General features: G+C 40.6%; 1 protein-coding gene across 1 annotated transcript in view; it reads right to left on the reverse strand.

Moving 5' to 3' along the window:
• The window catches only part of LOC137335279 (cadherin-4-like), a 464,003-nt gene extending 442,504 nt beyond the window's left edge, over positions 1 to 21,499 (reverse strand). Inside the window, exons 1-2 of the mRNA XM_068000573.1 lie at positions 21,288 to 21,499; positions 20,912 to 21,029 (exon numbers count right to left, since the gene is read on the reverse strand). Of these exons, the coding sequence (XP_067856674.1) occupies positions 20,912 to 21,029; positions 21,288 to 21,341 (172 nt within the window). The 5' untranslated portion in view covers positions 21,342 to 21,499. The remainder of the gene's footprint in view (positions 1 to 20,911; positions 21,030 to 21,287) is intronic.
• Positions 21,500 to 25,429: the final 3,930 nt, after the last annotated feature.

The raw sequence follows: 25,429 nt of genomic DNA on the forward strand, positions 1-25,429 counted from the left end.
TTAGTTCAATTTAGACATATTTGGCACCAAAATGTAATGCAATATGCATAAAAGGAGAAACTTTTCAAAACTGCACCCCCGTGGGCAACCTTGCCCACCAGGAGCACACATCAGGAAGTCCAAGTTTTGAAATCCATGCTTTCCTGTCCATTGTGGATATAAAATCATGGGATGCAGCGGCCATGATTTCCTGATAACGTGCTCCAGGTGGGTGAGGCTTCCGGCATGAAGTACAATTTCATGAAAGAGTCTGGGCACTTATAAGAAGATTAGTGAGATATTTAGGATCACATGCTAGTGGATTGCTAGTGATAAAAACACTAAATAATGACATTAGCGTCGACAACCTTTTTGTGCTTTTGCCCACAACAGAAAGGCTAAACTGACTGGAATTGTTTTGCCAGTAAATGGTGATAATGCAATTCACATCAAATCACGCCATTTCATTGTAAAAACATTGGACCACTTGGAAATCATACTGCCAGTAAAACAATGCAACATGGTTATCTTTTCCCATGACAAAGATAGGGTCTCTTTAAAAGGTGCAGCATAATTCTGCCGAGTCAAAACCAATTGTAACAGTACTTGACTTGCCGGTGGATTGTGGAGTGAGAGTCCACCACAATCTTACTGTGAGTTTAATATAAAGGCACCCTTCATATACAAAATTTGATGACGTGTTTACTGTGGAACGCTATCCCCCTCCCGTGCTCTCCTCCACCATTCTGTGCAGTGTCAGTGCCCACCACGCCACCTGTAAAACACCTTGGGATGTTTTGTTTAGATGAAAGGCACTATAATAAATGAAAGTTGTTTAAAATAGTCATTTGAAAAAATTGCAACAGGTATGCAGCTGGATCCTTCCAAGTGGATAGTCTGTTTACATCAGAACTTTGCAGCTTCCAACCTTTTAAAGTCAAATCTGTGGCAACGTCATCTATATGGCAATTTTAAAATTATCAGTAGAGGCTTTGAATTTTACTCAAGCAGAACATTCAATTTATGAAAGGAGTGACCACATTGTAAGGCAACCATTTTAAATACTCTCTGCAATAACATGTTTGCAAGGCAGAATAACATAAATGATCTTGGTACTAGCAGCTGCAATATATGTCTCGGAAGTGAATGTTTCAATTCTTGCTCATCGGGTTCGCTTCATTTTGGCCCCTGTAAATAACGAGAAAAGAATGACTTCTGATAATCAATCAATTTTTATGTTTTAGACAAGTTTAGTTTTGTCCCCATTTAACCAGAAATGGTTATGAGGCAATGATGTTCTTTTCAGCTGAAAAACAAAGGCAACAATAGCCCAAATCCCAATCTACACAGGCATGCCGGAGAAAAAAATATATATAATGTCTGGCTTAATGACAATAAGACTCATTAGAGTTTAAGCCTTTCGACCAGTTTCCCTGCAGCTACATCTTGTTCATGATATTTCGATACTGTCACATTAACTGGCCAATTACTGCACAAATCCATTGAAAGTGCAGCCTGAGGTGTCTGATACTGGCCATCAATTGAAAGGAATTACCCATCACAACAAAGCAGGAGTAAAAATCAACTAGAAAAAGCTGATTAATTATTCCACATTCATACACACAAAAATAAAACCAAGGGAGGTAAGAGAGGAAATGGGGATACAAACAATGTAGAATGATTTACTCATAATGTAAGTCTCAGATTTCAATTGTACTTTAATGTTAAGATAAATGGTTTTCCTCTGTTCACTTCTAGAGCCGCCAGTCAGGAACTCCTTTTTAAAAAAAATGTCCTAATGACAGTAGACCCGGTGAACTTGGGCATGGTTCAGTATTTAACTATATTCAAGTGACTAAGGATGCTAGTTTAGCTTTCAGCAACTTCACTGATCATGACAAGTGAGAGATTTTTGCTATTTCCTAAGATTTATTAGATTGCCTTCTCTAAAAATGTATTGCAAAGGACTAAAAATGTGACAGTACCTACGAACAAAACAATGGCTTTCTAAACAAAGTAATCCCCTAAATACAATGGACAATTAATTGAGCTGTCCCAATTAGAAACATGGCCCTAGGGTCAGACTACACTTGAAGTCAACCTGCACGTATCACATTCCACATTATCGACAAGATTTAGTAAATACAAACGTTGAATGTTTATTTCCCCTCTAATTGAAACAGATGGGGTAAAAATACAGTGGTGGGTCAAGTTGCAAAGTTGCAGCAGTTAATTTCCTCTTCCCATTCGTCATACACACCTTGCTCATTAAGGAACTGTTAATGTGCTTCAACAAATACATTAAGTCCAGCAAATGTTGTTTCCCCATTGTCTTCTCCAATCAAGTTATTCATTATGAACGACGTATGAGCAAACGACCCAACACTAGCAGGCTAAGAGAGCACCCTCAACATAAATTAACTTATTTAAACCAATCAATATGGAAATTACATGCAACCTCTAGGTCCTTGATTAGTCCTGCATCAGTCAACTTCAATGTGGGTACTTCTACATTACGGCAGAAAATCCCATCTTTGTCCTGCTCTAATCTTAGATAACTTTCTGATAAAACATGTCCATGTCTATTTAAAGAGTTGTCACCATCAGACCCTTCCTGCTGGACTTGTAGATGGCTGTTAATAAATGATTCAGTAATAAATAATTCATTGACATTTATATTATACACTGTGTTCCAATCATTTAATTTCTCCCTCTCTAAATTAGAATGAAACAGACAGCACAACAATACATAAACGGTCAATTTGCTCCATTTATTCTAGTGCTTTGGTGGGGGCAGTCTGACGTTGGTAGTAATGCTGTATTAGAGTGCTGCCCCCTCATAAAACGACCTCAAGCTGACAGAGGCATAATGCCAGCAGCAGCCTCTGCTGATACAAGCCACTAAACATGCTTGAAAACATAACCAATGTGAATTAAGAGAGTCAGATCTACAGTATAATCTAGGCATTAAAAACATTAAAAAGGCAAGAAATTAATTGGGATAAAAACTTTAAATACAAATGTGAACCCAGCAACACTATCTATCAGGTCCATCTGATTATGTTCTTTGTGCTACATGAGTAACTTATTTCTTGAATTGAGTGGGAAGCTTAGTTACTATTTTCTAAATATAACAAAACATAAGGGACAGAATAGCGTCTAGAAAAATGAAAGGTGATTAGCAATATCTCAATTAGAACAATTGGTGATTGCTGACACCAATCCCAATCCCCTCCATTTAAGCTGGCACATTTTTCCTCCCATTCCTCAGCTCATGCTGGCATTCTTTCCCTGCCTGTCAGTCCAAACGTGACACACTTGCTCCACCCCCCTCCCTCCAACCCTCCTTTCAGTCCATGCCAGCACTCATTTCTTGCCCCCAAACCTCTCAAAACACAGCTCCCACCTGTTCTTTTCTTCACCTACCCAAGCACTGCCTCTGGCTTCTGCCTTTTCCTGCTGGCGTTCACTGCCATCTATTTTGCCGCCTTCCCTGATCTCTTTAGTGCCACTCCTACCAGATTGCTGCTGCAAAGTGATTCTGGCTGCTGTATACTGCAAGCTGCAACTCACTGCTTTTACGAAAATTTCTGTCTGTAGTATGCAATGGCTGGAATCACCTTGCAGCAAAACTCAGTTAAGAGCTGCTAGGAGAGGGACCAGGACTGGCCAGGTTTTTGCTAGTGAGCACCGACATACAGACAGGTCAGAATGGAACACTAACACTTGGCATGTATACAAGAGTGGGTTTCTTTTTAAAACTCGGGACAATGTCCCCTATAATTGCAAATAAAAATTATTAGAATCACAGTGACCGAGTGGAGAGGAAAGAAGGGTAAGGATAAGAAATAAGCCTAAAATAAAGAGGTCAGAGTACAGAAGACAAATCAGATCGGGTACATACAAACAGACTCTAGAAGCTACAGCACTGAATCACTTAAAGTGGAGACGGACTGGTTGCAAATCTGCAGTTGTTGCAAAAGTGCTACTACAATGCATGGATAGGGCTTGACAAGAACTGGCAAGAACTCAAACCCATATCATTGATGCAGTGCTTATGAAGTTGTTCCAGCACACAGAGACCAATGATAATCATTTTGCAAAAGTAGTTAGAACATCTCCCTCCTCCTCCTCCAATAAATTTTGAAGGAATTACGTGTAAATTGTTCTAAATCTTCCATTCCAAATCATATTTGTGGTTCAGTATATTAAGCTATCTCTAAGCACACAGACAAACAAGTACTATCCAGGGCCTTTGTAAACATGACTGTCTATTGTCTTGTATGATAATCCAAATATACAAGGAAAGCCCTAGAGCTTACAGACCCAGACTCCATCATGTTTACTCATTGTTCAATGCAGATAGGCCAACTGAAAAGGCGGTGCTTATAATTATTTGCACATTGAATGTGCTTATATTGTTCTCTAGGATCTCTCACAATTACAGAATTTTCATGAATTTTGAAAGCTTCAGCTGATTTACTCAAAAATGTAATTCCATATTTCAGGTTTAAATAAAAAAGTTGCTTTCAGTGGCTAATGTATTATAGCATTAATTCTGGTTAGATTGATCTGGCATTGGTTTTAATTATACATCAGTTTCATTCATAGAATATCAGACATGGAGTTTCACTGATCTCTCCCAAAAATGACAGCAATGCAGTCCAGCACAAAAGCAGACGCCTTTCAGACAGTACTGCTGTCAAACCCAATGCCATGTAGGTTTCTGTGTGGATGACAGGACAACATTTTTCAAGATAGATATAAAGCTGTGGTGCCCCATAAATGGGAAATTTAAAGGGCAAGCTTGCTTTCTTTGAAAGAAAAATATTGAGCACTTCTATTCTGATAAGCCGAGAAATGTTTCATGTAGCCAGTGATTTTTGTATAACTCAGCATGTAATTCACATCATCACTCGATAAGACTGCAAGTAAATATCAGTCTTCCGGTTGTCGATCACAGCAATATTCACAATGCACTAACGTCAGGGTGAAACACAGTCCCAGGATCATTCAACCAGAAATTGTCTGTACTTGCAAGTGATAAGCAGCCTCATTTTTATACATGTCAATGTGTTTTATTTTTAAAACAACTGACAAAGATGAACAGATGTACTTAGTAAGAGATTGAAAAAGGATTTTAACACATTTTAGTCTCCTTTTAAAAATACCCTTTAAAAACCTGCATGGAACATTAAGAGCTATAAACTACACTAATTGAACAGTAAACAAGAACGTTGAGACAATTAGTACTGCCGCCTTTGGCTTACATTTCACAATATAAAGTGAATTAACATTATATTACATGTGTAAAGCAGTTACAAAATTACAGGAATTAAATTGTGGAGGATAAACAAGCAGATCTTCAATGTGTCTTCGACATCTTACAAGTACAATATTTCCTCAAATGACATTAATTTAAGCTAACCTCAGGTAAAAACTTAACTATTACCTGGAAATACCAGAAAAAAAATATAAGTTGTTAATTGGTATAGTCTGTGCATTCAAGATTTTAAAATAGTTGTAACAAGGATGATTCCAGAACAATTCAGTTTTTTAAAAAAAGAAAATGAAGATCTCCCCTCACCATCCAATGCTGGCTGACAAAGACAGACTTGCATTTATATAGCGCCTTTCACGACCTCAGGATGGCCCAAAGTGCTTTACAGCCAATGAAGTACTTTTTGAAGTAATTGTTGTACTGTGGGAAATGCGGCAGCCAATTTTGCGCACAGCAAGCTCCCACAAACAGCAATGTGATAATGACTAGATAATCTGTTTTAGCTGTGTTGGTTGAGAGGTAAATGTTGGCCAGGACATCAGGGACAACTCCTTTGTCAAAAAAGAAAACAACGTCTCTATGCACACTAGATGTAAGAAACTACAGGCCTTTAGTTGAGCTGGCCGCTAGAACCAGAGACAATTCCATAAAATCCATTCACGTGGATCCAGAATTGAATCTAGATTACAGCGCCATCGACATTTAAAGAAGTCACAAAACATTTCTAACCCACTTGTAATTTTAAATCACGCTCAAAAAGAGAGGCCACGCATCTTCTACTTATATACATAAGCAACAGAAAATGAAAGAGTGTTAACTGCTCATTTGCCATAAGCTTGGCACAGGCCATCATACTGTAGTCCTCTGTACACCAGCTATTTGGAGCTGTCTCACTTACAAAGAGCCAGCACCGATTAAAATTTTGGCTTAAAAGCCTAGAATGGCCCAATATGATGGGGTCAATTTTAACTTAACTCGCCAGGTGGGAAACACACCAGATCGGGGGTTTCACACCTCCCCCCACAATGCACAGCACTGACTTCAATGGAGAGTTAAATTGGGCGGGGTGTAAGACCTGCGTTGCACCCGATCTCGTCAGTTTTCCGACGGGTGGGTTAGGTTAAAATTGATCCCATTATTTGTATTTCGATCAGATTGGCCAAACACAGCTCTAAACAACAGGGTCGATATTAACCCCCACTCCCACACAGTGCAGTTGGGAGCCTGATTTAAACTTAACGGTTGCCGGCCAGGTTTCCCAAGGCTTGGGAAACCCAGCAGCTAAATGGAGATGGGAGCAGCCGGATCAAGCAGGTAAGTGGGCCGGAACTTGCTCCAACTGGCATGGCAAGGCTGTCTGCTCGTCCTGCGGATAAAGACTATGAAAAAACAACTTACCTCGTAGTCTCCGATGTCCACTTGCTCCCTTTTCGGTGTGATTTCAGCATACCTTCCTTTGTATCAAGAGAGACCGTGGGAATGAAAGGCACGCCCACAGAATCTGTCAAGAAGAGAAGTCACGCCCACCAGCAGGCAAGTATAAATCATTAATTTAAAGTGAACTTGTCTATGTTAGTGTAAATAAATTATAAAAGGCCAAGCCAATGATTTAATTTAATGAAACTTAGACGTTAAAAGTAAAAAATCATTTTTATTTTTTTTAAAGGATCAAAAAAATAATTTGACTTTTCACATTCTTAAAATGTAATTTTTTGTTGTTTCACTGTCATCAGTCATCGCTTTTAAGAAGTAGTGTAGGATTGGTATTTTCCAACGTACCTTTTGGTGGCGTAAGTATCTTCATTCCAGCTGGGCAGATGGGTGAGTTTACGAACGTTTAATGATTTCTATGATTTTAGTGTACCACGTTCCTTTAATTCGGAACTGTGGTGAACCAATTCGCGATTTTGGGGTTTTACTGTGCATGAACCTGCACAATCAATTCGCCAGCAGAGAGACAGGTCGCCATTCAGGGACAGAGAGTAATTTCTGGGCTCAAGTGCTTTTCAAGCACTGCTTGTGAGCCAGGAGAAGCAGGAGTGCTCCTCCTGGCCCATCAAGCAAACCTTCTGCCCATTGTCGCCTCTCCTCGCTGCCGCAATTGGCGAAACCCCCCCCCCCCCCCCCGCCTGAACTTGCAATCAAAAGCTTTTTTGTCAACCCCCCACCCCAGCAACACCAGTCCATCCCCCACTGCCCCATGGCCAGTCGACACCCCCTCCCACCCCGCGATCGGTCGACCCCATCCCCCACCCCTTCTGCCCCGCGATCTTTCCAATTGCCCAGAACCATCCCCAGCTGCGGCCTTCTGCTTTCCCACCTGGCAATCAGCTAGCCTGTCAATTTGGCCAGCTACCGGGTGGGAAATAGAATAGAAAATTAATAATGAGGTCCAGCCGTTAAATTTGGCAGGACCTCTGCGTCTCAGCCTTACCCCCCCCCCCCGTCCCCCCCCCCCCCCCCCCCCCCCCCCCCCGTCCCCCCCCCCGTCTCCCCCCCCCCGTCTCCCCCCCCCCGTCCCCCCCCCCGTCTCCCCCCCCCGTCTCCCCCCCCCGTCCCCCCCCCCCCCGTCCCCCCCCCCCCCCCGTCCCCCCCCCCCCCCCCGTCCGTCCCCCCCCCCCCCCCCGTCCCCCCCCCCCACATGTTAAAAATGCCTTTAAATTTTCCTTCCCTTTTCTTTGAAGGTAACTAAAGAAAGGTGTGAACTAAAATTAGTACACTCAAATTAATATTCACAACATTACTCAAATACCCACTCTAATCGTAGAAAGCCGAAGTCTGCCCGCTTTGGAGCACGATTCCTAAGGGAATAAAGTTCTCTTAAAGTGTGGAAGTAAGCCGATCACCAAAAAGTCCCAATCTTTGAATGACAGAGAATCTTGCATGGGTTCACCATATGATATTCAGTCTACTATCAGACTGCACGTGAACTGGAGATATTACAAGGCCTATAAATGTGTTGTCAAGGGTGGAGGGGGGAGAACAAACAAATAAACCCAAAGCAGTTGCTATAATAAATGTTGCATAAGAATTTTTGCTAGTCATTTCTTTTTAAGCTGGTTAAAATGGAACACACCTTTAAACAACTGCATTTTAATACAATTACATAAAAATTGAAATTCAGAGTGATTCCACATTTCCACCAATTAGAATTAAATAAATGCACTAATCGATTCTCAAGTAGTTAAAAGTGAATAATCTGTCAATAACACTCGGTGCCCCTATAGTAAACCAGTAAAGATTTTGTTACAACGACAGCCCAATAAGGCAGCTGGTTATTAATTCACACTTAAAATTTCCCTCAAGTGCAATGCTATCACTTCACAACTCAGCAGTGCTAAAAGCCCATCTTCAATATCCCAGTAGAAGGAAACCCATTATAACAACTTCCCTCCAATAGTTCAAAATGATCACAAGCTTGTGCAATTATCCAATCTGCTTACATAAAGACAAAGCTCATCACTTAAACCCATCCGATTTACTTACTTTGCTGGTTCACACCTGTTAGATACTGAAAAAAGATAGGCCAACCGATGCTATCATCTTCAAATGGGTTTGATACCAGCATGGTTTAACCGAATCCCATGACTTTCTCGATCCCAATCTCCAAAGTAACAGCCACAGTAATTCAAACAATTAGCAATCCAAAATGATGTAGGATTGACAGCTTACCTTGTAATCGCTTCCAAATTTAAGAAATAATTTCTACGGTTGTTTTTTCCTTCACAAACCTGCCTTTAGATATCAGCTTATTGACAGTTGTTTAAAAGTACCGCTGGCCTGATTTTTTTCAATCTAACTTTAAATGCGTGGGGCAAGGATGTCATGAAGGAGATTTCAACTGATCACAAAAAAGCTGACAACCTTGGTACATTTTCATGGAAAGATTTTTTAAAATATTAAGTTACAAGAGGTTTATTTTTCAACTTATTATTAAACCTAGCAGAGTGGGACCTTGGCAGCTCTTCCAGGCTGACCAATGGACATAATCCAGGTAACCTGGAAACATATAGGGGAGGACAAAGGTTTAGTTTAGTGTCAGGCCATGATTACACGCCAAGGATACTGCTCACAAATGGTGTAACACTATTGACTGGAGACTTTTTACCCTAAATATATTTTCCATTTATTGTTACGGTTAGTATTTTGTTTGCCACTCTCCCCCACCCAAATATGAGATGCAAGTTTCAACCCTAGCCAGTCTGGAGAAGACAAGCTTTTCACTAGACCGAAGAGGCCACTTAATTACAGCAGAGAGGGAGATTCAGCTGCAGCACAGATAAACTGTGAAGCAGAGGGAAAACCCGGAATTCTAGCAGGAAAACGGGGAGCCTGATGACTGGCCATCACACAGGCAACAATTAAATAAATATGTAATTTACATTAATTCTCACTTTTGGAAATTACATAATTTGGAGAGTCAACATTTTGTGATGGGTAGGGAGAGAAATCCATTTGAAATCATTTTAAGATGGGGGGGGGGGGGGGACATCAATAAATCACTTCCCCCACTCCTCCCCTCTTCTAGTATCCCCATGCAGTACCTCTGGCTGAATGGAAAAACTGTCCCCAGCTCTAATCTCCCCCCCCAAATGAATCCTCCCGAAGCTTAAAAATTGCCGTGGCCTCTTCAAGCCACTTTACTGCCTTCTGTCAGATTTCCCATTGGACAAGTCTCTCTCCCCCGAGTTGTAATTAAAAGGACACCAGGTCGTGACTTTTACATTTTAATTAGGACCCCGCCTTCCTGCAGTGGGAGCCACGGCCGCCTTGAGAATCAACGAAGACAAAATAGTACCGGGAAGGAACGGAGCGACTTTGGGCTAATAAGTCAAGATACACGATTTGAATCCCTGCAATATACCGTTTCCACCCACTGTAGTAAAATTCTCTCTCAGTCTCAAATCAGTTCATTTGGCAAAGCCGTTAACTGTAGGAAAATCAGAGCTATCTGGACATGTGAATAAATTCTACATGTGACCTTTCATGAATATAAATCTGTGCCTCGAGGTGTTGTTCTATGGGTTACTTTCTCGAGATTGCATTATGTACTCACGTATCTTTTTTAAGGTAGTGTAAGAATTGATTTTTTTCTTGGACAAATTAAACATTAGTTCTGCATAGTTAAGTCTTAGCATTAAGTAGTTCAACAATCAACAGAAGACCGATAGATTTTGCCAGGACTCATCCAATAAAATATTCAAATTTTAATTTCCCTCCCACCTGTTTACAGTTCAGTTTTTGCTAATATGAGCACATTTTCCAATGGAAATGCAACTCAAAATGTAACCAATGATAAACAGATGTTCCATTCATACTGTCCTTGAACTTCATAAAGTGATGAAGCAGCACAGAAGATAAGAATAATCTATGAGTTACCACCACACAGTTCTTTTCACAAGTTAATGGATTGCGATCATTCTAAGTTCTGGTCAGTTCAGGAATAGAAATAAAATATCATTTGACATGCAGGTCTTTATAGCTGATAATAAATAGTTTAAAATATTCGTAAAGTGTTATTTGAAATCATTAGAAGTACTTCACACTCCCCATCAAGTCATACAAGTTATCTTGCACTTTTCTCCAGAGGTAATTGGTTCCAATTCAGAGAACTGACAATGTACTGAATTAATTTATGGGGCAATCTTATCCCGATACACCCCCCTCTCCAATTCAGCAGTAAACTGTGGAGCTTCAAACAATTCTAACTAGGTAGAAAAATATATGGAAGTTAGACGTTTGAATAGTCATTCACTGCACCAAAGTAAAACCAGTGCTAACCAGTATGATTCAATCTGAACTCTCAAAAATCATGCCAATGGAGAGTAATGAATTATGAAAATAATTGTTTTAAGAGTCCATTCCACTATTACAAAAATAGAGTTCTCCTTCTATTCTTCCTCTACTTTTCCTAATTAATCACAGATATATTTACACTTTCTTTTTTCAATGCCAACTTCAACAGTTTTCCTTTTGCAGAATACCAGCAGTATTGTTGAAGATAATAAGCAGTAGGTATGTGTTCACTGTACACCTTCAGTTAAGTTGATATGAATTGAAGAATTTTTAGGCCCAACAAACCTGTCCCTTTTTGATAAATCATCCCACCTGCCAACCTTCACCCCATATCCCTTTTCTCCAGAAATGCATCTAACTGATCTTGAAGCTATTATTAATGCTTCAATGGGCTTCCCTATTAATTTATGCCACAACTCTTTTGCAGGGAATACATTTTATCCTACCTGCCAACTTGGTTCAGCAGTGGCAGTCACTTCTGAATCTAAAGGTTGTGGGTTCAAGACCCGCTCCAGTCCTGGAGCACATATCTAGGTTCACACTTCAATTCACTACTGAGGGACTGCTACATTATCAGAGGTGCTTTCACATGAGGCATTAGACAGAGGGTTCAGATGAATGTAACAGATCCATGGAACTATTTGAAGAGCAGAAAGGTGTGCTGGACAACATTCTTCCCTCAACCAATGTCAAAAACAGATTAACTGTTTACTTTTATCTTATTTATTGTTTATGGGACATTACAGTGCTACATTTGCCTACATAAAAACAGTAACTGCACTTCAAAAGGTAATTCATTAGATGTGAACAGCTTTAACACATTGAGTGTGATAAGGTGCGATGAATGCAACTTTTTTCTTTCCTAGATAAGTTATATCAATTTCATTTATAGAACTTGGGTATTCTGCAGAATGAAGTGAAAGCAAGCTTTTGATCCAGTGCAGTTTTGGAATGAAAATAATTTTTTTTTGGATTTACCCGTCCCTGAAGCACATTCAGGCCAGGTATAGCACATTCTCAGATACAGTACAATAATCCCTTTTATAATGTTTCCCTACTTCAAAAGAACAACCCTCCAGTTCCCAGCAAGAAGTCCTTTTGGCTCTTTAAATAAGGTCGCTGAATTAATTAGTAACAGATGTGAGGTTCTGTGCCATTGATTGCTATCCAATAGGAACCAAGGCTGAAATATTACAACTAATTTAACTTGTACCACATTCAGAATTATAAGGTTTGTTATTTTCCAACTAAAATTTTACCATTCAACCAAAAATACAGTCTCAAATCTTAACTGTTTTAATATTCTCTGAATTCGCAATGGTTAACAAAGTTTTTACCTGTAAAATCAAGCTTGTTTACTTCTCAGGGTGAGAAACGTCCATTATACTGGGGTCTATATTGTTTGTAAAAACAGGAACTGGTTATGAATGCAGAAACATTTAAGAAGATAGAGCCTGATGAATATCAAGTTTGGAATAGAAGGCCTACAAATTGCACTTCTATAACTCTTTAAATGTCACAAAATGTCCCAAGGTATTTCACCAGGGGGCGAGGAGGAGTAATTGGGCACCCGGTAGCAGAAAGTTGTGAGACGATATTAAGGGAAGTGATCAAGGGCAATGTTGACAAATATGCTTTGAAGAGGCTTTTGATAGTGGGGACAGATGTAACAGGTTGGAGTTATTTAGAAAGACAATGGAAACCATGATGGCTGAAGACTTAGCCACAGATGGCAGGGTGGGGGAGAAGGTAAAGACATAGTTGAGAAGAAGGCGCCCATGTTGTAATGAAAGCTGCAGAAAACAGAAGTAGGTTGAAGTAATGCCATAGAGAGATGTGTAAACAAGGATGCAGACTTTGCCTCATCAGGGTGATAGGTTAGCAGGATTTGGTATGGGGCAGGATGCAGGCAGTGACATTCTGGATGAGTTAGAATTTATTTTGGAAGACTTGAGAGGCGGCACAGGTAAAGGTTGAGCCTTGATATGACAAAGATCTAGATCAGAATTTCATCAGCAGCTAAGATAGAGGCAGATTACAAAAGTGAACAGTCCTGGTGAGGACCTGAATATGGAGTTTGAAATGCAGCTCATGTGAATCAGAAGACCAATACTGCATAACATCAGGTTCAGACTGAGTAAGTGGCCAGGAAAGGGAACGGAATGAAGTGAAGGAATAGAATCATAGAAAGGTTACAGCACGGAAGGAGGTCATTCGGCCCATCGAGTCCACACCGGGACTCAATGGGCCGAATGTAGTCCACAGTTTCTGGCAGGTGCCAAACATGACATCTTCAGTCTTGTCAATTTGGACTTAGCCACTACAGGGAGTCGTACAGCACAGGAATAGTCGGGAGCTGAGAATGATGCTGCAGAGAGAAAATTGGGCACCATTAGCTTATGGATATTGTCACTAAAAACAGCACGTAGATGAGGAGTACGAGGGTGTTGAGGATTGAACCTTGGGGAGTAAGGTGGAAAGAACCATATGGACACAGAAGAACAAACCATTGCAAAAGCTAAGTTGGGACATATAGGAACAGAACTATGAAAAGGCAGTATAGAGCAAATCACAAAGGATAGGCAGGGAATGGAGAAGTGGTTGACCATTTCGATGTCCATGGAAAAGTTGGGGAGAATGAAGAGAGACAACACACTGCAATCGATGTGTAGCTAGCCTCAATCTGACATTTTTCCCCCAGTAGCCCAGTCAAGAATTTGAACTCAACAAATGGAGAATTTACAGGCCAAAATCTGCATTCCTCTTCTTGACATGATATGGAGCAATAAGAGGTTGTATATCCCAACAGAAACTTTAACAAATCACAAATGGTGCCAGTTCAAATCTGACATCTTCTATCAAAAGGCAGTACAATTTTTCCCTTTCAGGGTAACATATATAAAATATCACTAGATATTTACACCATCCCATGTAATTAATGACCCAACACCTGATGGGCAACATTAAGTTCTTCCAATCATGGACCTCTTCGAAAGCACAGCAGAAACTTAATTTTTAAAAAATTTTCACCTTGATTTTCATAACTTACAGGGGAAAAAAAAATCTTTACAAGCTCACCGCCACCTTCACAAGGGCAATTAGGGATGGGCAATAAATGCCGGCCTCGCCAGCGACGCCCACATCCCATGAACGAATAAAAAAAATATTTTTCTAGACATGTTTGATATGAAACTGTTCATATATGCTTTCAGAACGACTTGAGTTTTGTAGTTACTAGATTAAAATAAAACACTTCCAGGTCACCACAATATTGGGTGGGCCGAAGGCCAGCCCGGCTGACAGGAAGGGGGGGGGGGGGGGGGGGAAAAGAGAGGGAGGGAAGTGGGGGAGGGGCACGACTGCTCCTTCTGGTCCCACAATAATTAATTATTTTAACACTTACCTTTTTGGGCCTCTTCTGCTCTACCACCAGGTTTCACTGAGAGGAGCATCTAGGACGATGCTTAAAATTGCATCGGGGTTCTATGTATAACATAACACCTCGATTTGCATATCGGAGTAAAGAGGTTCCCATCTGATGCAGGCAGGCGCCTCAGCTGCCCAGCAAAAGGTGCTGGGATAATGGGAGCGGAATGAGAATGAGGCGGTAAGTTCACCACCTCCATTTTAACTCTGCTACCATCTCCATTTCCACTGGGCGAAGGGTATTAAAATCTCCCCCATTTCTAAATATAGGAAAACATTTTTCACTTTTCCCTTAGCTTCCTGCACAAATCTCTTCTATGGATCTTGAATTTTCTTCCTGTAGCCAATACATTTGATTACATTACTGGAATGAGGCACGTGTTGGAAAGCATAACTAAAAAAGAAACTTCAGTCCTCAAAAAGAGTTAGAAGCCTTCCATATATGAAAGTATTAACTACAGATTGTTAGAGGCTGAACAGGGATTTTTCTATAAATCTGAGAGATGAAGATTTAAACCCCAACTTTGTACAGACTTCTTTTTCATTAAATGTAAAACTCCAGCCTATATACAGCAATGGGAGCTACTGTTTGGAGAGACACAGCCACTGATAGTCACAAATATCTGCTACCAGCAAGATTTCAAAACATATTCAACAGAATATGCGTTGTAAACAGATAACATTCAAACACAAGTTTGTTTTAATGAAACAGAATTAGTGGATTTACTTTAAAAACATGCACTGCAGTGGTTCTGTTATACCTGCCAGTACAGTCTCTTCAGTGTGATTTGAAGGCAAAGATATTACACTGAAAAAGTGGGCTTATCAAAATCCTGCTGCATTAATCCTTTTACTAGCCTCAGAAATCAAATAACTTCCTGGAAAGTGGCTGGAACCTTGTGAACAGCACCGCTGATAGGAAAGAAGATGTGGATTAAGGAGACAATATGTTACGAAATAAACAGATAATCCTTTGGATCAACAATAGCAGTAGGTGAGGAAAAGGATTTATTAACAAAAAAAGAGAAAATAACTCAACCACAAGTGAAAACTATTGACCAAATTTTCTTCCTGCCTCTTTTCGTTATTGTTGCACATCAGGGGGTAGAGTCTCCGCTAGATTGTGCTGGTTTTATCAGTGCAATCTGTCTAGACCAGCCCAAAAGATCCAGGAAAATCAAGCGTAAGTTAAGTCAAGTGTAAATCGAGTTTCCACGATTTTTTGAGCCGGTGCAAAAATCATTGCACTCGAAGCCGGCCCCACCCACAAAACTGGCCACAGCTCCAGATCGAAATAATGAGTTTCCACCGATTGCACCCATTCAAGGGGGGTCTTCAAATTAAGCTCGTTTTCTTAGGCCCACAGGCACTAGTAGGCATGTTTTAAACATTTTTACATATGAAAAAATATTTAATTTACTTATAAATGGACTAGTGTACACCAATGAAACGAGTAAATAATTCAGTATAGTTTTCAAGTCATTTGCAGCGATTTAAAAATCAGGTTACTCACAGGCGGAGGACAAGACATTCTGATTAAAAATGCTTATTTTTTGTGATAAACCCATTTTCAGCTGTACTAATAATTGCACCAGGATACCACTCTTCATTCATACATCAATGATTTTTTTTAATGCAAAAGAAAAGGAACGATTACATCCTATTACACTGACCGATTAGGCTGGTTCATGGAAGATTTTCCGTTAGTGGTTATGCAAATAGAGGAAACTTGAACTGTAACCTAACCAATGCAATTTCAAGCACCCAAAGCGAAAACTCTGCTCCTAGATGTTTATTCTTAAATAGGACATAATCAGAATCTTCAATTTTAGCTAGTTTAATTTAAGACACTACTGTATTCATAATAAAAAATAAAAAGACTGGCTGCACATGGGATCAGTTGGAAGTGGTTGCCCAAAACAGAGTTCAGTGGCATAAAACAATAGACGACCAATACTCCACAAGGAGTAATAAGGTTGAATGATAATGAATGATGGCTGTATTCACATACAATAGTGTCAATATTTGTCACTACCACGATTTAGCTCTTGAATAAAATTCCTGTAATGATATTTTAAGTCACAAATAACAATTGATGTTTTAAGTTTGTCTGGTCTGGATGGGTAACTGATGTCACATAAACATGCACATGCACAGACCATCTTCTATCCCAGGAACAAAGGTAGGCCATTTAGCCCCACGAGACTGTTCCGCCATTCAATGAGATTATGGCTGATCTGTGTCCTAACTCCATATACCCACTTTAGCCCCACATCCTTTACTACTTTTGGTTAACAAAAATCTATCCATCTCAGATTTAAAACTAACAGTTGAGCTAGCGGAAGAGTTTTCCAAATTTCTACCACTCTTCACATGTAGGAGTGTTTCCTAACTTCACTCCTGGCTCTAATTTTTAGGCGATGTCCCCTAGTCCTAGACTTCCCAACCAGCAGAAATTGTTTCTCTCTATCTACCCTATCAGTTCCCCTTAATGTCTTGAAAACTTTGACCTATTCACCTCTTAATCTTCTAAATTCCAGGGAATACAAGCCCAGTTTATGCAGTCTTTCCTCCCTCGTAATTTAACCCTTGGAATCCAGGTATTATTCTGATAAATCTACGCTGCACTCCCTCCAACGCCAATATATCCTTCCTAAGGTGCAGTGCCCAGAACTGAACACAGTACTCCAAGTGTGGTCTAACGAGGGCTTTGTATAACTGTAGCAAAACTTCTACCCCCTTATATTCTAGTCCTCTAGATATAAAGGCCAGCATTCCATTAGCCTTTAATTATTTTCTGTACCTATCCATGACATTTTAATGATGTATGTACATGGACCACTAAGTCTCTTTGGACCTCCACTGTTTCAAACTTTTCACCATTTAGAAAGTACTCTGATCTATCCTTTTTAGGTCCAAAGTGGATGACCTCACACTTGCCCATTCACTTAATATTAATATCTCTCTGTAATTTTATGCTTCCATCTACATGGCTTACAAAGCTGCCTATCTTTGTGTCATTAGCAAACTTGGATATGTGGCTCTCTATCCTGTCACCTAATTTGTTAATAAATACAGTGAATAGTTGAGGACCCAACACAAATCTGTGTGTTGGGGCCTCAACACTATTATGCCATTACAGTAACAAATCAAATATAAATAATTCGGGGGGAAAGGATGGGCAAGATTGCACTGGTTACAGTTTCAACCTTAAATATGGGAAGTATGTTGTTCTATAGGCTGGCTCTTAAATTAAGATTTTTTTAAAAAAATAAAAACATTCCAAATTTATCTATCTAGAACTTATCTGGCACCAGGATCAGCAGTGCTATGCTCATATTTTTGTTGATGCAAAGACAGCAGTACTCTGTAGCCTTCATGACATCCAAATACATTTTTTTTTAAAATCCTGCTTTTATCAGTGTACCACTGGTCCTTATTAGGCCCAGTCAACCCCTTCATTTCACTTGGCCACCAAAATCTACTTGAGATACAGGAAGAGTTAGGTTATAGATACTGTTGGAGGCACAGTGTGCCATCAGGAGTACCATGCACCTGCCACCCACAACACATCAGTAAAGAAATGCTAAAAAATGCATCAAAAATTAACTGGATTGTACCCATGATAGAACCAAATGTTTAACTTCCAAGTCTGGATTTCTGGTTGCCTACAAAAACGGCCAAAGTGTGTACATTTTTTCCTCAACTTCCTCCAACCTCCAAAATGGATGATGGGAAACTGAATGAAGAAATGAGGTAAGTAAAAAAAACAAATTGTAAAATGTATTTATTTAGGCAATGAAAGGTTAGATTCAATTAGGCAGATTAAAATGTTATAAGTGCATAGTATAGATCAGAGAATGTAAGGAAATAGGGACTAAGGGGTAAGCAGAATTTTTTTAAATTGTCATTTTTAATAAAGATTGTATTGAAGAGATTAGTTCTACAAAAGTATTGTTGTATTACTGTTACTTATGACATAGGAATGGATTTATTATTGTAATATTAGCATGCATTTCAGCATTATAGTCAGTGAACTGATACTTCTAAAAATTGACTAACCCTGGGACTTGGTCATTCTCCTGGGCTGGTCGGCAATCTCAGGATTAATTGATTTACAAATGTGTAAGGAAGGTTAGTAATTCAAAAACATTGTAACATAATAACAGAATGCAGTGAGAGGGAGCTGCAATGACTACAGCTGCAACACAAAATTGGCCCTCATTCTTCTGAGAGCATCAGTACAGATTTGAAGATATTGCATTGGGTACCAACAGGCAAGTCACATACTTCCATCATGCCCCCAACAACCGTGGATCAGCAAACAATGGTTAATTCTGCACTTCAACTTCTGTACACAATTCAGAATTCTAGATTTCAATGTTATTTGGGAAGTTCCATTGCCACAAGGATGCGTGCGCTTCTGGTATTGTGAGGAACGTAGACTTCAAGGATCCAGTTATTCATTTAGATGTTTTCAAATCATCAGCCCAAATAACCTTTTGCTTTATTCAATGCGACTCATTCATTTCTTGCACTGCTGATGCTTTAAAAGAACCTGGTACCATTATTCAAGTCACACAACTATGGTTTATTGCAAATTGTGCAAGTTTTAGCATATCACTTCAATAGGTACAGTCTCAACAGCTTCCTAGCAATCTCACTTCCCATCAAGTAGATGTTCATTTCAGTTACTTTTGAAAGCAAAACAAACTTATATATTCTATTTCATGGAACACTGTGATAAACCAAATATCTCCAGCAGTGAAGCTGACTTCAGACATAATTGGTTACTTTATCACTGTGATGTCATCTAATTGTTTCCATTGAACTACCTTACAAACGCTATGAACACAGTAATTCATAGCCCACAAAAACTGTACCGGCCACTAAATCATCTTGGCTTCCAGCCAATGAAGAACTCAGCTTTTCATTAGTAGAGAACTCTTTATACACCCACATTGTGGTTTATTACTTTTAAAACTGCTTAAAATCTTAGCATTCCTTCTTTTTAAATAGCATTTTCATATCTTTTCCCCCTTTGAGGTAGAAAAGCCACATCACTTTTGTCACAGTGACAGTACACATTTCAGCAGGAGCTAGGTTTGTAAAACAGAAAATAAGTATGCCCAGGTTCATCAAGACAGTATTCCTTCAAGCATCCATATTTTTTGTAGCCATATCTACGTGATAGTTAGCCTTATCAGTTCAAGACATTCAAATCTGACCAATAATTTTGTGGAGTAAAACATATCAATGAACTTTGACAATTCACCTCCTTCAGGAACAAAATCTGCCCCAAGGAACTACTAAAACCACAACGGGTCGAGGGAGCAAGGGTATCAGCTTCCCATACCCAATCTCTGGACACCAGGGCTATGGGGAAAGAGCAGGGGAGTGGGACTAATTGGATAGCTCTTTCAAAGAGCCGGCACAAGCACGATGAGCCGAATGGCCTCAATCTGTGCTGTATCATTCTATGATTCAGTGACCAGTTATAATAACTGAGATTTTTCTATTATCTACCCTTACTGTTGTTTCACCAAAATTCTGGCTCTGCTTGGCTAACTTCAAATAATGTCCTCAAAATATAACAAATTTATCCAAGTATTGCACTACTAAAATGCAGACATAAATTGTATAATTTGTCACCCTTGTTCAGAAACCCACTGATCTCATTCTAGTGTGTTTAAATCCCCATAAAATAGAACGAGAGAAGAAACCCTGGTGAGGGAGTTGGAATCAATGAAACCCACAGATAAATTGGTTTACATGCAGTACAATAGTAGGAATCCAACTCATAACAAATCTCTTTTTCTTTAGTGTGAAAACTACTTTAAAAAACAGACATATATCACACACATGAATGCACAAATACTTGTCAGCTACAAAGTTCGCAACGTACGAACTGTGAAGCTACATTCATGTCTTCAAGAAACAGACGGAGAGTGAAATGAAATTTACACCGTTTTTTTAAACAATGAATTCCTCAGTTCAATGTAATTAGACAGCTTTCAAACACAGTTAAAACACAATTCAGAAAAAATTGTGAAATATACCAGAACTGTACATCAATACATAGCATAAAGAAATAACTAGCGGTCGCACAAGGCAGAAGCAGGTTCCGCAGACCCCGGGCCAGCATCAGACGAGAGAAAAAAAAAGACAGCTCCTTGTTCCCAGCAAATCCCATCGGTTCAAAAAAAACTGATCATCTCGCCATACGATAAAAAGTAGGCAATGAAAGTTTTATTAAAGCTAACGAGTCGCCCGGGGGGTTTACACGTTTCCAATGATCAGGCTAATTGCCACTTCCACTACGGATCCTTCAAGCCTCTCTTCTAAAGTAACGGTGAGGCATTTTTCCCACTGATGGGCGCAGCCTGCCTTCAGATAGCGGATCGCGTTTTAACATTTCACTGCTCTTACCTTTAAGGAAGCTCTGGCCTTCAAAAATACTCATGGAAATAAACACTGTATATACATCTTCGGAAAATCCAGTTCTACACGAGGATATTCTCCCTTCAGCATCATCCGCCGCCGTTGCCTGAGATGATCAAGCAGAAAATTCCCCATTCAAACTTATTGCTGGTTAAAACTACTCGGACCAGGGCAAAAAAAAAATAAAAACACGGCAACAGAACACAATTTAAAGCGTTTAGGAAACAATACAACGTAAAGCCAACACATATAAAAATAAAGACAAGCGATCAAGTCGTGCTTTAACGATAACTGTCTCCGGCTCACAAGCACCGTACAACCAAATACATTTATCACCAGCAATTAACAAGAATTATTCCCTCACCCGATCTGAGCAAATAAGCAGAGCGGTCGAGAGGATGGCAACGGAGGTTAGCATTCTACTAACTGCACCCCCCCACCCCAAAAAAAAGTCGGACAAAGTTTAAATTAAAATAAAAACCCTCTTTAGTGCCGATGTCAGCTCTTCATCCAGCAGTAGTGTAGCGGATCTGAGCTGACTGGGCGCCGCTGGCTCTGTCTCTCTGCACTGGGCTCTTCTCTTGTGTCTGTGTCAATTTCACGCTGCAGGTGCGCGGCGCTCCACCACCACCTCCTCCTCCCAATCGTCAGCACGTCACTAACCCCGCCCACCAGTGGAGGGGGGTGGGTGCTGATGGACAGCACAAGGCAAAGCTTAGACCCCCCCCCCCCCCACACACACCCACCTCTCTCAAGGATTTACATGACAATACAGGTATCAGGAGACTTCAGGAGTCATTCAAAAGCACCACGTCCCGGAGTATCCGGGTGCAATACTACAACAGTCGCGTTCAAAATATTGTCAACAGCCTCTCAAAAGTAACACCACATTTTAATTTGGGCTCATTTGTACCGGTGCTCTACCCATGGATCTACATATAATAATCACCGCAGGCCGGGAAAACATGGCACGTGATTGATTTCTGAACCCATTGTTACTGAATGCGTGAGCTCCAAGGACACTTTGGGTCACCCCATTATGTCCACTTAATTCTTTGCAAAATTAAGTGGAGAGGGGACATACAGGTGGATTGCAAATACAAATATTTTAAAAAGTAATAAGTATATCGAAAGAAAAACATGGAAGTTATCTGCAGTTAAATACCTGCCACAAATAATACTTCTTCACAGAATTCCTTAATATTTTGGGACCTTATAGAGACAGATTCACTTTGGAATCCAAACAAGTCCCAGAATGATAACAATCACAACTGATTTGAATATGTAGGTGATGTGTGATACAAAGCATACCACTAAAAATATTGTTACTAAATCTCCCTGTTCATTCCACAACTCTTACCTTCTACTTAACTCTAGGCTGTGGTTATTTGTGTTTTTTTTAGTTCAGCCTGTATTGGGAGCTGGACAGCATCTTTTGTTAGTTATGGCATAGGCCAGGTGCAGAGTAAAGCTTCCTCTACTCTGCCCGAATAATCCTAGAATCATCGGATGATACAGCACAGAAGGAGGCCATTCGACCCATTGTGCCTGTGTCGGCTCTTTGAAAGAGCTTTCCAATTAGTCCCACTCCCCTGTTCTTTCCCCATAGCCCTGCAAAATTTTCCCCTTCAAGTATTTATCCAATTCCCTCTTGAAAGTTATTATTGAATCTGCTTCCACCACCCTTTCAGACAGTGCGTTCCAGATCATAACAACTCACTGCATATATTTTTTTCCCTCATGTCACCACAGGTTCTTTTGCCAATCACCTTAAATCTGTGTCCTGTGATTACCAACCCTTCTGTCACTGGAATCAGTTTCTCCTTATTTACTCTATCAAAACCCTTCATGATTTTGAACCCCTCTATCAAATCTCCCCTTAACCTTCTCTTCACTAAGGAGAACAACTAAAGAGAAGCATGGGAGGAAATAGTGGAGGCTCTGACCATCATTTTCCAAGCATCTCTGGCTATAGGCATGGTGCTGGAGGACTGCTAACATTGTGCCGTTGTTTAAGAATGGAGAAAGGGATAAACCAAGTAATTACAGGCCAGTCAGCCTAGCCTCAGTGGTGGGAAAATTATTGGAAAAAATTCAGAGGGACAGTATTAATCACCATTTAGAAAGGCACGGATTAATCAAGGACAGTCAACATGGATTTGTTAAGGGAAGGTCGTGTCTGACTAACTTGATTGAATTTTTAGAGGAGGTAACAAAGAGGGTCGATGAGGGTAATGCGTTTGATGTAGTCTACACGGATCTTAGCAAGGCTTTTGACAAGGTCCCACACAATTTACTTTTCTGACCAGTCTAAGCCCATGGTATCCAAGGGAAAGTGGCAAGTTGGATCCAAAATTAGCTCAGTGGCAGGAAGCAAAGAGTAATAGTCAATGGGTGTTTTTGTGGCTGGAAGGCTGTTTCTAGTGGGGTTCCGCAGGGCTCGGTACTAGGTCCCTTGCTTTTTGTGGTATATATCAATGATTTAGACTTAAATGAAGGGGGCATGATTAAGAAGTTTGCAGATGATACAAAAATCGGCTGTGTGGTTGATAATGAGGAAGGAAGCTGTAGTCTGCAGGAAGATGTCAATGGACTGGTCAGGTGGGCAGGAAAGTGGCAAATGGAATTCAATCCAGAGAAGCGTGAGGTAATGCATTTGGGGAGGGCAAAAAAGACAAGGGAATACACAATAAATGGTAGGATACTGAGAAGTGTAAAGGAATGAGGGAGCTTGAACTGCTTTTCCACAGATCCCTGAAGGTAGCAGGACAGGTAGATAAGATGGTTAAGAAGGCATGTGGGATACTTTCTTTTATCAACCAAGGCATAGAATATAAGAGCAGGGAGGTTATGCTAGAACTGTATAAAACATTAGTTAGGCCACAGCTTGAGTACTGCCTACAGTTCTGGTCACCACATTGCAGGAAAGATGTGACTCTGCTGTACAGAGGAGACTTACGAGGATGTTGCCAGGACTGGAAAATTTTAAGCTTTGAGGAAAGATTGGATAGGCTGGGGTTGTTTTCTTTGGAACAGAGGAGGCTGAGGGGAGATTTGATTGAGGTGTATAAAATTATGGGGGGGCCAAGATGGTGTGAATAGGAAGGATCTGTTTTTCTTTAGCAGAGAGGTCAATAACCAGTGGGCATAGATTTAAAGTGATCGGGAGAAAGATTAGAGGGGAGCTGAGGAGAATTTTTTTCACTCAGGGTGGTAGGGGTCTGGAACTCACTGCCTGAAAGGGTGATAGAGGCAGAAACCCTAATCGCATTTAAAGGGTACTTGGACGTGCACTTGAAGTGTCATAACCTAAAAGACTACAGACCAAGTGCTAGAAAGTGGGATTAGGCTGTATAGCTCTTTATCGGCCGCCACAGCCACGATGGGCTGAATGGTCTCCTCCTGTGCCGTAAAGTTTTATGATTCCAGTTGCTCTCGTCTCTCCCTGTAATGCAAGTATTTCATCCTTGGTACCATTCTAGTAAATCTCCTCTGCACCCTCTCGAAGACCTTGAAATCCTTTCTTATGTGCGGTGCCCAGAATTGGACACAGTACTCCAGCTGGGGCCTTACTAGTGTTTTATAAAGGTTTAGCATAACTTCCTCGCTTTTGTACTCTATTTATAAAGCCAAGGATCCCAAATGTCTTTTTAACAGCCTTTTAAACTTGTCCTGCCAGTTTCAAAGACTTGTGTACATACACCCCCAGGTCGCTCTGCACTGCACCCCATTTAAAATAGTCACTGCTTACTACATTTCTGAGCTTCATATCATCTGCAAACTTTGAAATTATGCTATGTGTACCTAAGTCCTTCTTCTTCTTCTTCGGCAGTCTCTCAGGGTCGAGGATGACTTGCTTCCACTCCGGGAGGCTGGGTTCTGCGGTGACTGAATAGCCCAATCCTGGAGCCACAGACTCTGCCACAGGTGGGGCAGGTGGTGTTTAATCGGGCGGGTGGGTGAGACGCTCTGGATTCTGCGTGCTCTTTCCGCTGCTTACGCTTGGCCTCCACCTGCTCCACTTGGTGACGCTAGAGGTGATTGGCGCCTTTGCGGATGCTTCTTCTCCAGTTTGGGCGTTCTAGGGCAAGCGATTTCCACGTGTCAGTGGGGATGTTGCATTTTTTTTTAGGGAGGCTTTGAAAGTGCCCTTATAGCATTTCCTCTGCCCTCCTAGTGATCACCTGCCATTGCGGAGCTCAGAGTAGAGCTCTTATTTGTGGAATCTTGTGTCGGGCATGCGGATGATGTGGCCCGCCCATTGCAGCTGGTTGAGCGTGACCAGTGCCTCGATACTGGGGATGTTAGCCTGGGAGAGAACGCTCATGTTGGTACGCCTATCCTGCCAGTGGGTTTGCAGGATTTTGCGGAAGCAACATTGGTGATATCTCTCCAGGGATTTGAGGTGTCAGCTGTACATTGTCCATGTTTCTGATGCATACAGGAGGGCGGGGACCACAACTGCTCTATAGACCATGAGCTTGGTGCTGGATTTGAGATCTCGGT

The sequence above is a fragment of the Heptranchias perlo genome, chromosome 19 (genome assembly GCF_035084215.1).
Source record: "Heptranchias perlo isolate sHepPer1 chromosome 19, sHepPer1.hap1, whole genome shotgun sequence".
Lineage (NCBI taxonomy): Eukaryota > Metazoa > Chordata > Chondrichthyes > Hexanchiformes > Hexanchidae > Heptranchias > Heptranchias perlo.